At 41.9% G+C, this 12,060-nt stretch overlaps 1 protein-coding gene across 2 annotated transcripts; it reads right to left on the bottom strand.

Annotated features, from left to right (window-relative positions):
• Positions 1-58: 58 nt before the first annotated feature.
• On the bottom strand, positions 59-11,664 carry LOC116916203 (cAMP-dependent protein kinase type II regulatory subunit). 2 transcript variants are annotated; one of them, XM_032921416.2, is made up of 9 exons: positions 11,150-11,664; positions 8,443-8,826; positions 7,413-7,498; positions 6,948-7,031; positions 5,421-5,527; positions 5,205-5,334; positions 4,965-5,096; positions 2,063-2,324; positions 59-1,965 (listed from the first exon to the last, which is right to left on the bottom strand). In XM_032921416.2, exons 2-9 carry the CDS (start codon positions 8,708-8,710, stop codon positions 1,835-1,837), a joined length of 1,200 nt encoding a protein of 399 aa, XP_032777307.2. In that variant the 5' UTR covers positions 8,711-8,826; positions 11,150-11,664; the 3' UTR covers positions 59-1,834. The 2 variants fall into 2 exon arrangements, with proteins under 2 accessions (XP_032777307.2, XP_045025616.1); XM_045169681.1 differs by lacking the exon at positions 11,150-11,664 and adding an exon at positions 10,374-10,390.
• Between the last annotated feature and the right edge of the window lie 396 nt (positions 11,665-12,060).

The following is a 12,060-nucleotide window of genomic DNA, read 5'->3' as shown; positions in this document are numbered from 1 at the left end:
TGACTTCACCGCCCTCAACTTCACGGCTATGGTTATTAGTGAACCGTAAAAAATTGCATTTTTGAAAATCAATATCATCTTTTATTTACTAGCCATTCATAAAGGGCGAAACACAAAATTTTCTGGCATCGCGTCTTCCGTCTAGACAAAGTTTTCAACTGTTAAGTTGCAACGATGAAATTGTTGGAAAATTTTCTGATATCATGATGAAGGGAACCAATCAAAATAACACATGTTTTTGTTTTTTTCACGACAATAAACAGAGCCTGTCAGAAAAGTGGCGAAGAGAAACAAAGCAATCAAACCGTCATCATCAGGCTCACCAAAAACACACAGAGCGTTCCACACAAGACGCGTATACTCGAATAGCCCGTCTTTTTTTTTTTTTTTTAATTGTGGGACACTAGCGTTGGATCTTTGGACAAGAAAGAAAAAGTACACAAAACCCACGAGAACGTAATCAACCAACTAAACAAGGTGATCTAAGGAATTGAATCAACTACAAGTTTGATCTGTGTTGTTAGATGTTGGCGAATCGATTGCTGGAAGGCAATAAGGACGTGTACTATATATACCAAATAAGCACCGATTCTTTCCCTTTCAACTCATTTGATAAATTAAGCGAAAGTGAATAGAAACCCCAGTTAGGGTTGTTATTTTTAGACAAGCTAAAAAAACAAATGGTTATCTATGTATACGTATACCATTCAGCCACGACAGGATAATTTTTTTTTGGGTGGGGGGTACATTACGGTGAATGAAAACCAACAAACGGCTGGTGTAGAAATCCCCATAACAACGAAAAATTAGGAGGATTAGCACACACGATTCTACAGTATAGAGCGTCAATAGCTTCGAGAGGAAGAAATATGAAAGAGGCGGATGAGGACGAGGATCAATCACGCGGGAGTTATGAAAATTACAGACTAGATAATGGCAGGAAAAAAAATGTATATGATAACAAACAGCGAGACACTGATATAAGACTAACATTGAATGAAAAGGGGGTTTCATGGAAGAGTGATGGCTTGATAGAACGCGGAAGAAGTCTGACAAAGTTACACACAGTGACGAAGTTAAGACGGGTGGGGACTCGATGGGATTGGCTTTGGGTGATGACGCAGAATAATGGAATGGTTGCTTGTTTGTTTCCTTTTGTCCCGCCGTCAATGGTTGGAAGTCAGCAAACAAGCCTTTTCTTTCCTTCTCGGCATGAAGCAAGAAAACTTGAGGCGTACAAAGGATAGTTAATAGGCCACACAACGTTGCGAATAAAAACCAAATAAAAGAACGTGAGAGACGAATCACGATTAGAGTAAAAGTTGAAATAAAGCCTGTACGAGAGATTTTAGTGGCGACACGAAGCATCTAGCATCCTTTTTTTTCTTTTTCTTGATCAATCACATAAGACACAATATCAACGACAACCGTAGAAGTATATGTGTGTGTATAAGCGTCATAGGGAGGAGCTCTGTGGGCGTATATCGACGTGTCAGAAACGCGAAGAGAAAACATCACGCCCGTGAATTTTTCCTGCTGTTCCATCGACATGTTTATTTGGTTGTTTTTGTTTGCTGTTGCTTTGTAGTCTTTCCTTTCTCGCGACAACCTCACAAACAGGTTCACTGTCAAATGTACTTTTTTGTTGTTGTGTTCTTTCGCTTTTCTTTTCAAAGAGGCAATTTCTCTTTGCTCTTAGTATTTCCAGGGCAGGTGTGTATATGTATAGATTCGCGTTCTCGCCATTTCAATCAAAGCAGTTCGTCGTTATCGTAATGCTCTCACGTTATGTGTGTACATGTTTAATGTTGAAATAGCTAGACGAAACAGACGTCTACCGGAAGTCACTCATGTTGAACCGAGAACCGAAAATGCGGATCAGCTGATCCTCGTAATCGTCAATATTCCTCTTCATGATATTCATGCACGGGCCCATCAAACGTTCAAACGCCTGCACATCCAAAACTGGAAAAGAAAGAAGAAAAAAACAAGAAATAAATAAAGAGTTTATTTTTAGAGGCCATCATTCTTTGGAATGATCAATGATATTTGTAAAACTTACAGGCGAGGCGAACAGGTCCGACGCAGTAGGCGGACGCGGCTCGTGGCCGATGAGTTACCAACGCCAATTCTCCAACGTATCCGCCTTTAGTTACTCGGCTCACCTCCACCTCAACATCGTTTTCTCCCGCAACGGCGATGCGAACTGTGCCAGTCTCTACAAAATACATACCGTCAGCCGCATCGCCCTGTCGGATTATGCATTCGCCATCTTCAAACGTCCGAGGATTCAGAGCGTCCGCCACGTTCATCCGTTCATACGACTGTTAAAAACATAAACAATAAATCAGTAATTAGAATCACCCTCATTACAGCATTGATTGTAAACATCATTACGAATGTATTCAATCACCAGTGGTGGCACACCAAGACCAAGTTTACATAATTATTCCATCTTTGCAGCCAAAAATTGATTGTGTTTGGCAAAGGAAAAATTCTGTAACAAGTCGATCCCGATTATCCGAACAAAACGAGTCTTGTTACGATTATACAGTGTGCCTATAGAACGATTCTTCCCCTATACGGCTGCTTGCCAAATGTGAAACAATTTGCTAGTACGGAAATGGGTCCTGAAATTTGTCACACATCCAATAGTTCTCTCCGCCCCCTCCAGCCCTCGAAAGGCACACCAAAAATGACTTTAAGAAGATTGAATTCAACAATTGCTGTGGGTGACGTATCACGCGTGTACATCATTTTCGCCAGAAGTGCGTGAACAAAAAGTGAATCAAGAAAACGCCTCTTGTATATTTTTGTGGTGTGTGTGTGTGTGTGTGGGGCGATTGGCAATTGAAAGACGGCAGCCCGCCACACATGCGATTGTGTTGCATCGAATCTCGGTTTAATGAGATTCGTTGATGTTTTTTGATATGCAAGAATAGCTGTAAGACTCTCGGGAACTGTCAAGCTGGGCTGTCGTTGACAACCTTGTTCAACTGTATATCACGTAAAGTGATTTCCGACAACAAAATCAAAGGGAATTACGTATAAACAGAAAGAGACGAACAAAAGCTATTGTTTTGATTCATTTTGTTTTCTGGAGATTACAAGTTGTTGCAACAGAGAAAAATGTTGAATACTTTATGTTTCTGCTCGTTTTTATTTTCGTTTACAGTCTAGACAACAAGAGGAGTTACGTGTAAGCGTATTCTGATCACTGAAAATACACGTATGCGCACGTAAGGTCTCATGCCTTATGTTTACAACATTTGACTGACGTTCGAATTCAAGTTTTTCTTTTTGTGCTTCTCTCCTCTTTGCCCTTCGTTCGGAATGAAAAGAATTAATGGAACATACACTGCCATTCAGTTTACAGCCTTTTCCTTCTGCTTTTCTTATTTATGATTCGGGAACATTTCCATGTTGTTAAAAGCCTATTGTTATGTTTCGTACGTCATCGTTGTAGATGTAACGAACAGGAGAGACTGCTTTCCTTACAAACAACCAATTAAGTTCTCGAGCATCGCGAATACCTAACTGTATCCGTCATCAAAAGAATAGACGCCATTTCGAAACTGGTGTTTTTTTTGTTTTTTTTGTGTGTACGATATCAAACGGAGAAATCGATGCCCCTTTGCCACCTAAATTATGTACCATCTCGCGAAAGCTTTTCTCTATCATTCAGCTAGTACGTTATTAATTATTTAATAGGCCAAAATAATAAAATTTTATGCAAAGTCGTTCCTTACGGTCGCCCACTTTCACGGCGTTTCTCTTTCAGCGCATCGCACGTTCGCTCCGTTTTCAGTTTAACTTTTGTATTTTTTCCTGCGTCACATCCGCACAGAAACAGTGAATTAAAAGAAGAAAAATAAAGAAGAAGCCGCATATTTAATGCCGAGTATTCGAGCGCGGTGATGCGAAACAAACAAGCCGTATTCAACGTCGAAATATTTTAACTTGCAAACGCTATTTGGCTTGCACGGCTGGCATTACAAAAACATGAAAAGGCAAACTTCGATTGGTGGCCAGATCTTATTGGCCCCACGGCTATATCGATCGGAAAAGCTCATCGAGTTCGTGCGTTGCTTCTCACAATGTGTGCAGCGAAATAAAAGGCGAACCGTGACGAAAATCTCCCAACACAGAAATGGAAAACAAGGTAAGAATCGCTGATGAATTTTACCCTGCAGAACGGAGGGGAAGAAGAGCAGAAGGAAAAGGAAGAGAGATGGAAGTGTCGGTGGATCGATAACAATGAGCAGTTCTTCCGTTGTGGGGATTCGGATACTGACAGCTCAATACAAAATGGGCAAAGGTCTTTATTTTTTTGTTGTTGCTGGCCAGCCAACAAATAATTTTTGGAACGTAAAAAAAAAGAAAAAGTAGAAGAGCTCACTGAATTGGTTTATAATATAATTGGATTGTCGGGCAAAATAGCCTGATATTGACTACCCTATCGGTCTATCGGAATGCAAAAAAGAAGCAGACGTTTCCCCCAAATGTCCCATCGTGTCCCGTCCAACTAAGGCTTATTTCGCATGACTCATCGTGACAAAATCATCGATTCCCATTTAAGCCGGGATCGGCCAATTGTTCAAACACCATCCACGCGCGTTATTTTGCGTCAAATGAACCGCAAAGCGACGATAACGAATCAAAAAAAAAAAAAATGTCTCCATTCTGTTATCGCTAGTTGCAATCGATGGAACAACGAAGCCTTCGATTTCCGTTTCTCTGTGTCGTTATTTCCTTGTACAGCAGGATCTGTGCCCACCCGTTTTTGCAAGCCTTGGTAGGCGATCAATGTCAAGTGATCTACCATGTCTTTTGTACGATTCACGACAGCTATACTAAATCGACAGAGCCACAATAAAGAAATCGGTTGGTTTGACTGAAACCCGGATGTTCGGTTGATGCGTTTCACCTTTAATTAGATATGCGTCACAAAAAAAAAGGCTTACCGTCAACGCTCGTAGCATCGGTACAGTTTCCAGCAGTGTCTCGTACATTTTACGTTTCTTGCAGGCCGTTTTCAGGATGATTCTTCTGAATGTAGTCCGGTCCATTGCCCATAGCGAACCATGGCTCATGGCCTACCAAAGATCAACAAACATTTAGTTATTAAAGCGTTCAGTGAAGACCTAATGGTTAAAGGATCGTTCAAAACATCTAAAAGAAAAAAAAAAAAGAGGAAAACATACTTGAACTGTTGCAGCACGGGGCATGTTGTACATGAGAGCCAATTCGCCGAAACTGCCAGAATCCTCGTATTGACCTACGAGTCTCTTGGTTGGCTCCGTATCGGATGCGACGTAAATGTGAAACGCACCACTGTTGGGCACAACATCAAACAAGCCGAGAGGGATAATGAATTAAACCGCGACTTTTCGGAGAGCTTGATATCATTATTATTATACCGGTCAATGACGTAAAAGTTGTCTCCGTCGTCTCCCTGACGGATGACGTAATCACCGCTGTCGACTGTCTTTTCGAACATGGCATCCAGGACGTCTTGAACTTGGTCCTGTATAGCAATTCGATGGTATAGTGAAATGTCAAGCAAAATGAGATGCACAAACATTGGGGGGAAAAAAGGAGGGCTAACCCCCATACATCCTATCTGTCCAGTGCGCAGTATGGAATTAATTGGATCACGTATCCTATTACGTGAATTTTACTTGGTGGAACCTGTTACGTGTGCTACATATCGATGTACACGCATCGAGACAACGTCTACCCCAGTACGAATAGCAGATTTATTTTTTAATGAATACTTTCAAGTCGCAATTCGAGTTGCATAACACATAATCTATTTAAATATTGAACCATTGATTTCTATTTTGAGAGGCATTTCTTTTCGACATTCACTTTCTTATTTGGGGACGAATAGGATATGGATTTCGCACCGGCTGTTTCTTCAATTATGACTGAAATTATGGGTCGATACGACATTCGATAGAAATATAATTTTTTTTTTTGCTTCCTCTCCGTTTAAATGTCTGCTGCTTTGCTTATCCCGTTCGAAAAAGAAAAAAAAAAAGGTTCGAGCAACGATCGATTCGTTTTGTCAGTCTTAAAAGTTCACGTCTAAAACTACTGAAAAGCAGCTCTGTCCTCTTTATGTACGCAATCGTGGATCCTCCGCATAGATATATACTTTAGCAGAAATATTGCTCATGTGTGCGTGTGTCCGTGAAGCTTCAACAATAACGCCAGCAATTGAACTAAATGGCTTTTGGCAACCATTGCCCGAACTCCAAAGAAAATGACAATTGGAGCCTTTTCTCTTTCACTGACAGTCCACAAATGGATTTGCCCCTTTCCAAGTTTTGCCTTTCAGCTGTAGTCTGACTAGATTACGGGACTAACACAATCAACAATAGTTGGATATTGGAGTGGATTACTTCAATCACAATCGAACAGTTCTTTTTGTTTTGATCAGCAAGTTCGGCATTGGCGGACATGTTCTGATCATATACCTGTAATCCTTCGCAAGCTAATAATGCAAATGCCAAAGAGAGACAGAGAGAGTATAGAAGCAGAAAAAGAGGGCGAAAAAAAAAAAAAAGGATATAGTTGGAAAGGGGGGATACGTCTAAGGCCCCGACGAAGCCAAAAACGAGTAATGGGGCGCAGGTAAAATGTCAGGACACGATCAATACGACGAAGGCGTCCTGGCGATATAGCATTTGTTAGCATTAGGCAGCCATAGATCGGCTCCTGTACCGAGCGCAGTTTAAGACTAATAAATGAAATTAATGAAAGGCTTTGATGTCGGAAGAACACGGAGCCCTCTCTCGAGCATAGCCCACCATACGCACTCGACGGCCGATATTAGAAATTATTCTTTTCTTTCCGTGATTAACATCATTATAGTGGACGCAGCCCCGACCTGATGCCCCTTTTACTTGTCCATCAGAGTAAATCGAATAGGAAAGACTTACCGGGTCCAGTGATCGGAAAATAAAGATATTCTTGACGGCCTCGGCGAGTCGGTGGCGTTGCTGGTCGGACTTTGGATGAACTACCTGTAAAATTAGAAATACAAGGAAAGAGAATGAATGGGTCGCTTCTTTGGAAAGGAAGACGTCGTCACAAACAAATAAAAAAAAAAACTGGCAGATAAAAGTTGAACGACATGTGTTTAGTTTACGAATTCATAATAAGACAGACGCAGCGACGGGAGAAGAAAAAAATGGGGACCGGTGAATATTTTTCAAAGGATTTTAAAAGTAACAATTGCTCAATGCTGGCTGCCAATATCTATAGGGCAGCGTATAGTCAAAGCATTCCTCATTGAAGGCAAATTTCAAAAGAAAAATGATGAAAGGAATCTAGGCTTATAATTCTAGACGAATAGGTTTCTATTTAATAAGTCCTACACATCACAAGTTATGAAGAATACGAACCTTTTCTCCTTCGTCGTCATCGCCCTCGGGATCGTAAGACTCGGCGAAGACAGACTTGCGGCGATTGAATCGATTGGCCAGAGATTCTTTACAATTGCAAATATATTTGTACACGTTCCGCGTAAACATTGGAGAAAATAAAAACAAAGCAAAGAATGTTAGACTTTTGCTGCTGGAATTTTTGTTCATAAGCATTTTTTTTTTCTGGTCTTATGTAAAAAAATAAAACAAACACACAGCCAGACGCATGATCCCTTATTTTGCTGTAAGATAACACGTGAATTGCAATAAATAATAGTAGTTTTGTTTTAGAGGTTTTTCCGTAAAGGGCAAGCAACTACATAGCCGCTGTTCTGGAACAAGCAAATAACCGAGGCCTTTGGGACTTTATCTTTTTATTATTTTTTCTATTTCGGCTGACGTGACCAACCATCCATTATTTCCGTTTTTTTTTTTTTTTCTTCCGCAGTTTCTTATTTTTATTCGGTACACTTGGCATTACGCACCACCCTTTTTTTTAAATATTACGTCATCGCCGGTTTTTTGTTTAACCAAGAAGCGCTTCCGCTCTTCTGATTGTTTCGTTCAATCGGCCTGACGTCAACTGTTTTTTTTTTGTTTTTATTACGAACTTGCGGTTATTATGATGGTTGATTTTGAACTTCCTGCGATAACGCGAATACCGAAAAAAACGATAAAAAGCAAAACAAAAACAAAAATCTCTGTGGCGAGAACAAACCAAATTGTTTTTCCCACGAACTAAATCCCGAAAAGATAACGATATAACTCGATCGTGAATTCAAGTTAATGCACATCCGAGTCGTGACGCAATCAGGTATAACAATGAAAATATGCATGAAACAATGAGGCTTTGAATGGATGTCATCATGCCTTACAAGTTCATTTGCTTTCTAACCAATCGCCTAACGTTCACCATCAACAAACAAATAAAAGACACACTAAAACAGTCTAATAACCAATTGTAGAAAGAAGAAACTAATGTAATTAGATTTGTAATAAAAGAGCTTACCTGGCGAAGGTTCGTCACTCTCATCGGTAAGCATGGAATCATCCGACTCGGGTCCGTGTCCATTCCCGTGTGCCGCCGATCCAGCCACTAAACCACCCGTCTGCTGATTGTGCTGCTCCTGCCGCCTCTGTCGGAGCTGAGCGAAGTAGTCGGCAGCGAAGTCGACTAAATCCGCCGGCCGCTCCACCAGGCAGCTAACGGTGAAATCCAGCAGCAACTGCTGCAGCTGGCCAGGGATCTCATATCTACTGGCAGCGTCACGTGACATGGCCCCCGATCCTCCTTCAATACCGATACCACCTCCTCCTCCTCCACCTCCAGCTCCACTTTCAGCCCCTCCACCTCGGATGACAACGCCCTAAGTCTTGTACGTTCGGTTTGTCTCTGCCGCGTCAAACGCAACGCACACGCAAAACATGAAAAAAAAAAAAAAGAGAAAAGAAATATTAGAGCATGTCACATGGTATACAACATAGAAACGTCGACATTACAGCACCATCTTTTTTTACGATAACAAGCCTCCGGTGAACAACCCAAAGGATCGACTTCTCCACAGCCCTTATTTCTTGTTTACAGTGGGCGGACTGACGGAGGACATTTTCTCCGAAATTGTCACAAGATTTTTCTCTTTCTCTTTCATCAATTGAATGTCATTTGGAATGAGAATGTGTTGACGCACCATGTCGAGCAAATGGGCTGAATCAGTTAGATTTTTTTTTTTTTCGTTCGCTTTGTAGTGAAACTATTTCATTTGCCACTCATAGCGATCAATCTTTCTACCCAATTCAAAGAATTTCCGCGCGTGTCTCGTACGTAAATGTCCCCTATTTCCCCACTGGATATTTTTTTTTCTCCGCCTTCCTTTTCAATGTCTTTGACTGATGGAGCGCTCATTCATTATCTACGATATTCTAACAGGTACCCCCCCCGGCTCTTTTCATTTCACGTTTTGGCGAATTGCTCAACGCCTATTTACATAAGTTAAAGGGCGTCGCTTGACGTGAAAGAAGCGTCGTCAAATGCGTCAATCAATTCGATTATCTCGTGTCCACGTTTCTTTTTGTTGTTTTTTTTTTTTTACCCTGTTTTCATTCGACTTGGATAAGATTGTTGATGACCGAGGGTAAAGTCTCCCCCCTCCCTCCCTTTCGCTCTCTGTTGGTTACGTATAGAAAGGGTCCGTGGGCGTCGGGAGCGTGCGTGCACCGGGAAGCGCTTGGTGCCGCCCTCCTCACGTCTGTTTCGCTGTGCGTTGACGCAGGGCAACTCGGGCGCTCTTCTTCGTAGATCGATAAACTACCAGCTCGGCTTTAACTTCCCCCTCTGCTCACCGATATCAAATTTCTTTTTGCCTCTCCACCATCTCCATGGCGATCTACAATCCCTCTGTCGACGGGCAGACTCACTTCATGTGGAAAGGTGCAAAAAAAAAAAGATAAAGATAAAAAAAAAAAACTACGAGACACGCAAACACCTTTGGCGAACATCGTAACGAACGCTATTGTCTCGTTCAAGTGTTGGCCAAGCAAATGAAACAAGATCTAATCGTTGAGAATTTAGGCCACTGCATTTATCTTTATCTGTGTCCATATATACACCAAATAGATACACTTGACGCGGCTACTTGTGCCCAGTCTGAGTAGTGTGGCAGCTTCATTTACTGCCACGCACCGTGTGTGTATACATTTGGCCTACACGTCAGCCAGCTCATCGATCCTGTGAGGTCGGTCTTATTGCTTTTTCCCCGGGAACCCATCTATCGGTTGATTGCGTCCGGACGTGACATTTTCTTTTATCGTTCGAATTCGGCAATAAAAAGAAAATACAATATCTTTTTACCTTGAATGACAATCGAAAGGGAATCGAGGGCACAACCCTGATGACACATATACGAACAGGCACGTAAAGAGACAGAAAGAGAGGGGACGAACTTGTACTGAGAAAGGAGAAAAACAGTTGCAAACCGGCTAGTTTGGTCCGGTCAGTTCTGGGAAAAAAAAGTAAAATCTCATTGTGAATTCAACAGGGCACGTGTGCCAAAGTAGTGCGCGACTCGACTTTCCCTTTTTTTCTATGACTAGCTTGCTCTCAATTAACTATCCGAGATGCGTCCAACGCCATATCGCGTTACAACGATCCCGCTGCTACACGAGATGAACGAGAGTCCTCATAACCTACTCATTTGGCACTGATGATGGATCTCTTCTTCTCTCCTCTTTCATCTCTCTCTCTTTCTCTACATTATCTATCCGACTACATCTCGTTCATACCGTGCGTGCCTCACTCATTTTGACTCTCCCTCAGCACGCAAGTTGCGAGCACTGGCGAAAGAAAGGAAGATCGATAGCCAGACACAGCGGCACCCACACGGGCAACGCATATGTGCAGGGCAGGCCTCTCTTTTCTAGGCGGATCCATACAGTTCTCGGTCGCAATCGATAGACATTGTAAAAAAGAAAAACCGGCGAGAAAAAAAAAAAGAGGCCGTCATCCCCGTATGGGTGGGTTGTTCAAACCAATGAAAACATACACATACCAAAGAATAGAGAGCAAGGCCAAGTTCTAGTTTTTTTCTCTTTTTTTTTGCGTATCAATACGACAATAGAATGAAATTCTATTGTGTAGTGACAAGAAATCCAATGCCTTGTTTACCTGTTTTCAGCTTTTTTCTTATTCTAGAAAGACAGCACTTAAAGTCAATAGACACCTGTTAAATGGCGATTAAGACGTTCAGTCACAGCAGTGGTCGATTTTTTCTTTTTTAGCCTGGACGATTTCACAATCCGATTGAGAAAGATACACTTGTACTTGCGAATTGTTTTTTTCAGTTGAACTGTTTGACCGTTGGCCGTGGATCCGTTAAAACGGAAATGTTCTATCCACCTTAAGATGATAGTTCTCCTCGATGAACGTTAGTCGTTGTTCAAACACAATAACAGAAACAAATTCTTATGGCCACGAAAATTTTAAGCCGACACGAGGGGCGTCGTTTTTGTTAGCACAATTGAGCGGGGAGAGAATATTCCTGTAATCGCAGATAGGCGGCACGAAAGGAAAAGTCCAAAAAAACAAAACAAAACAAAAAACGAAACGATTGTGTTCAACAAAAAAAGCTGCGCGATATAAAGTGGCCCGAACACGCTGACGAGCCGCAACGAAATGAGTCTCGAGTATCTCTCCAGGTTGCAAACTGGTGGACAGACTGTACACACACTCCTCCCTTTCTCGCCAGTACTCGAAAACATGGCGAGGGGCCGACTACCTGGCAGATCAAACCGATCGTGCGCGCGAACCAAGCAACGAGTACAGAGAGAAGGTGTACTGGCTGTGGGAGTTTTTGGGAAGGAGGTGCGAGCCACAGCATCTATCGTGTCGATTTCAACATCTGCATCGACGAGTCTTACGACACGCTGGCTTCAGGATTTCATCATAAGCACCATCGATGTCGTTCTCTGCTCCTTGAGCTTTTGATTATAGCTTTCGTAATTGTCTGGGCCTTGTTTGACAATTGAAATGACCCGAGATTGTCGCGTGACAGCTCAAGATGTTGAGTGGCTTTTAACAGCATTGCCTATTCAAGTTTAATCCAGCCTGCCCTCTTATAGTCTGTGGTATGAA

Source organism: Daphnia magna, linkage group LG2, assembly GCF_020631705.1.
Source record: "Daphnia magna isolate NIES linkage group LG2, ASM2063170v1.1, whole genome shotgun sequence".
NCBI classification, from domain to species: Eukaryota; Metazoa; Arthropoda; class Branchiopoda; order Diplostraca; family Daphniidae; genus Daphnia; species Daphnia magna.
Note: the sequence above shows the minus strand (reverse complement) of the source record. Positions and strands in the feature narration are given on the sequence as shown.

Bases quoted from the DNA above. Each gene is read 5' to 3' on its own strand.
- LOC116916203 (XM_032921416.2), bottom strand. From the start codon at position 8,710: ATGTCACGTGACGCTGCCAGTAGATATGAGATCCCTGGCCAGCTGCAG. The intron at 7,499-8,442 runs GTAAGCTCTTTT...GCAATTGTAAAG, and splicing joins GAGTGACGAACCTTCGCCAG to AATCTCTGGCCAATCGATTC. The intron at 7,032-7,412 runs GTTCGTATTCTT...CTAATTTTACAG, and splicing joins ATGACGACGAAGGAGAAAAG to GTAGTTCATCCAAAGTCCGA.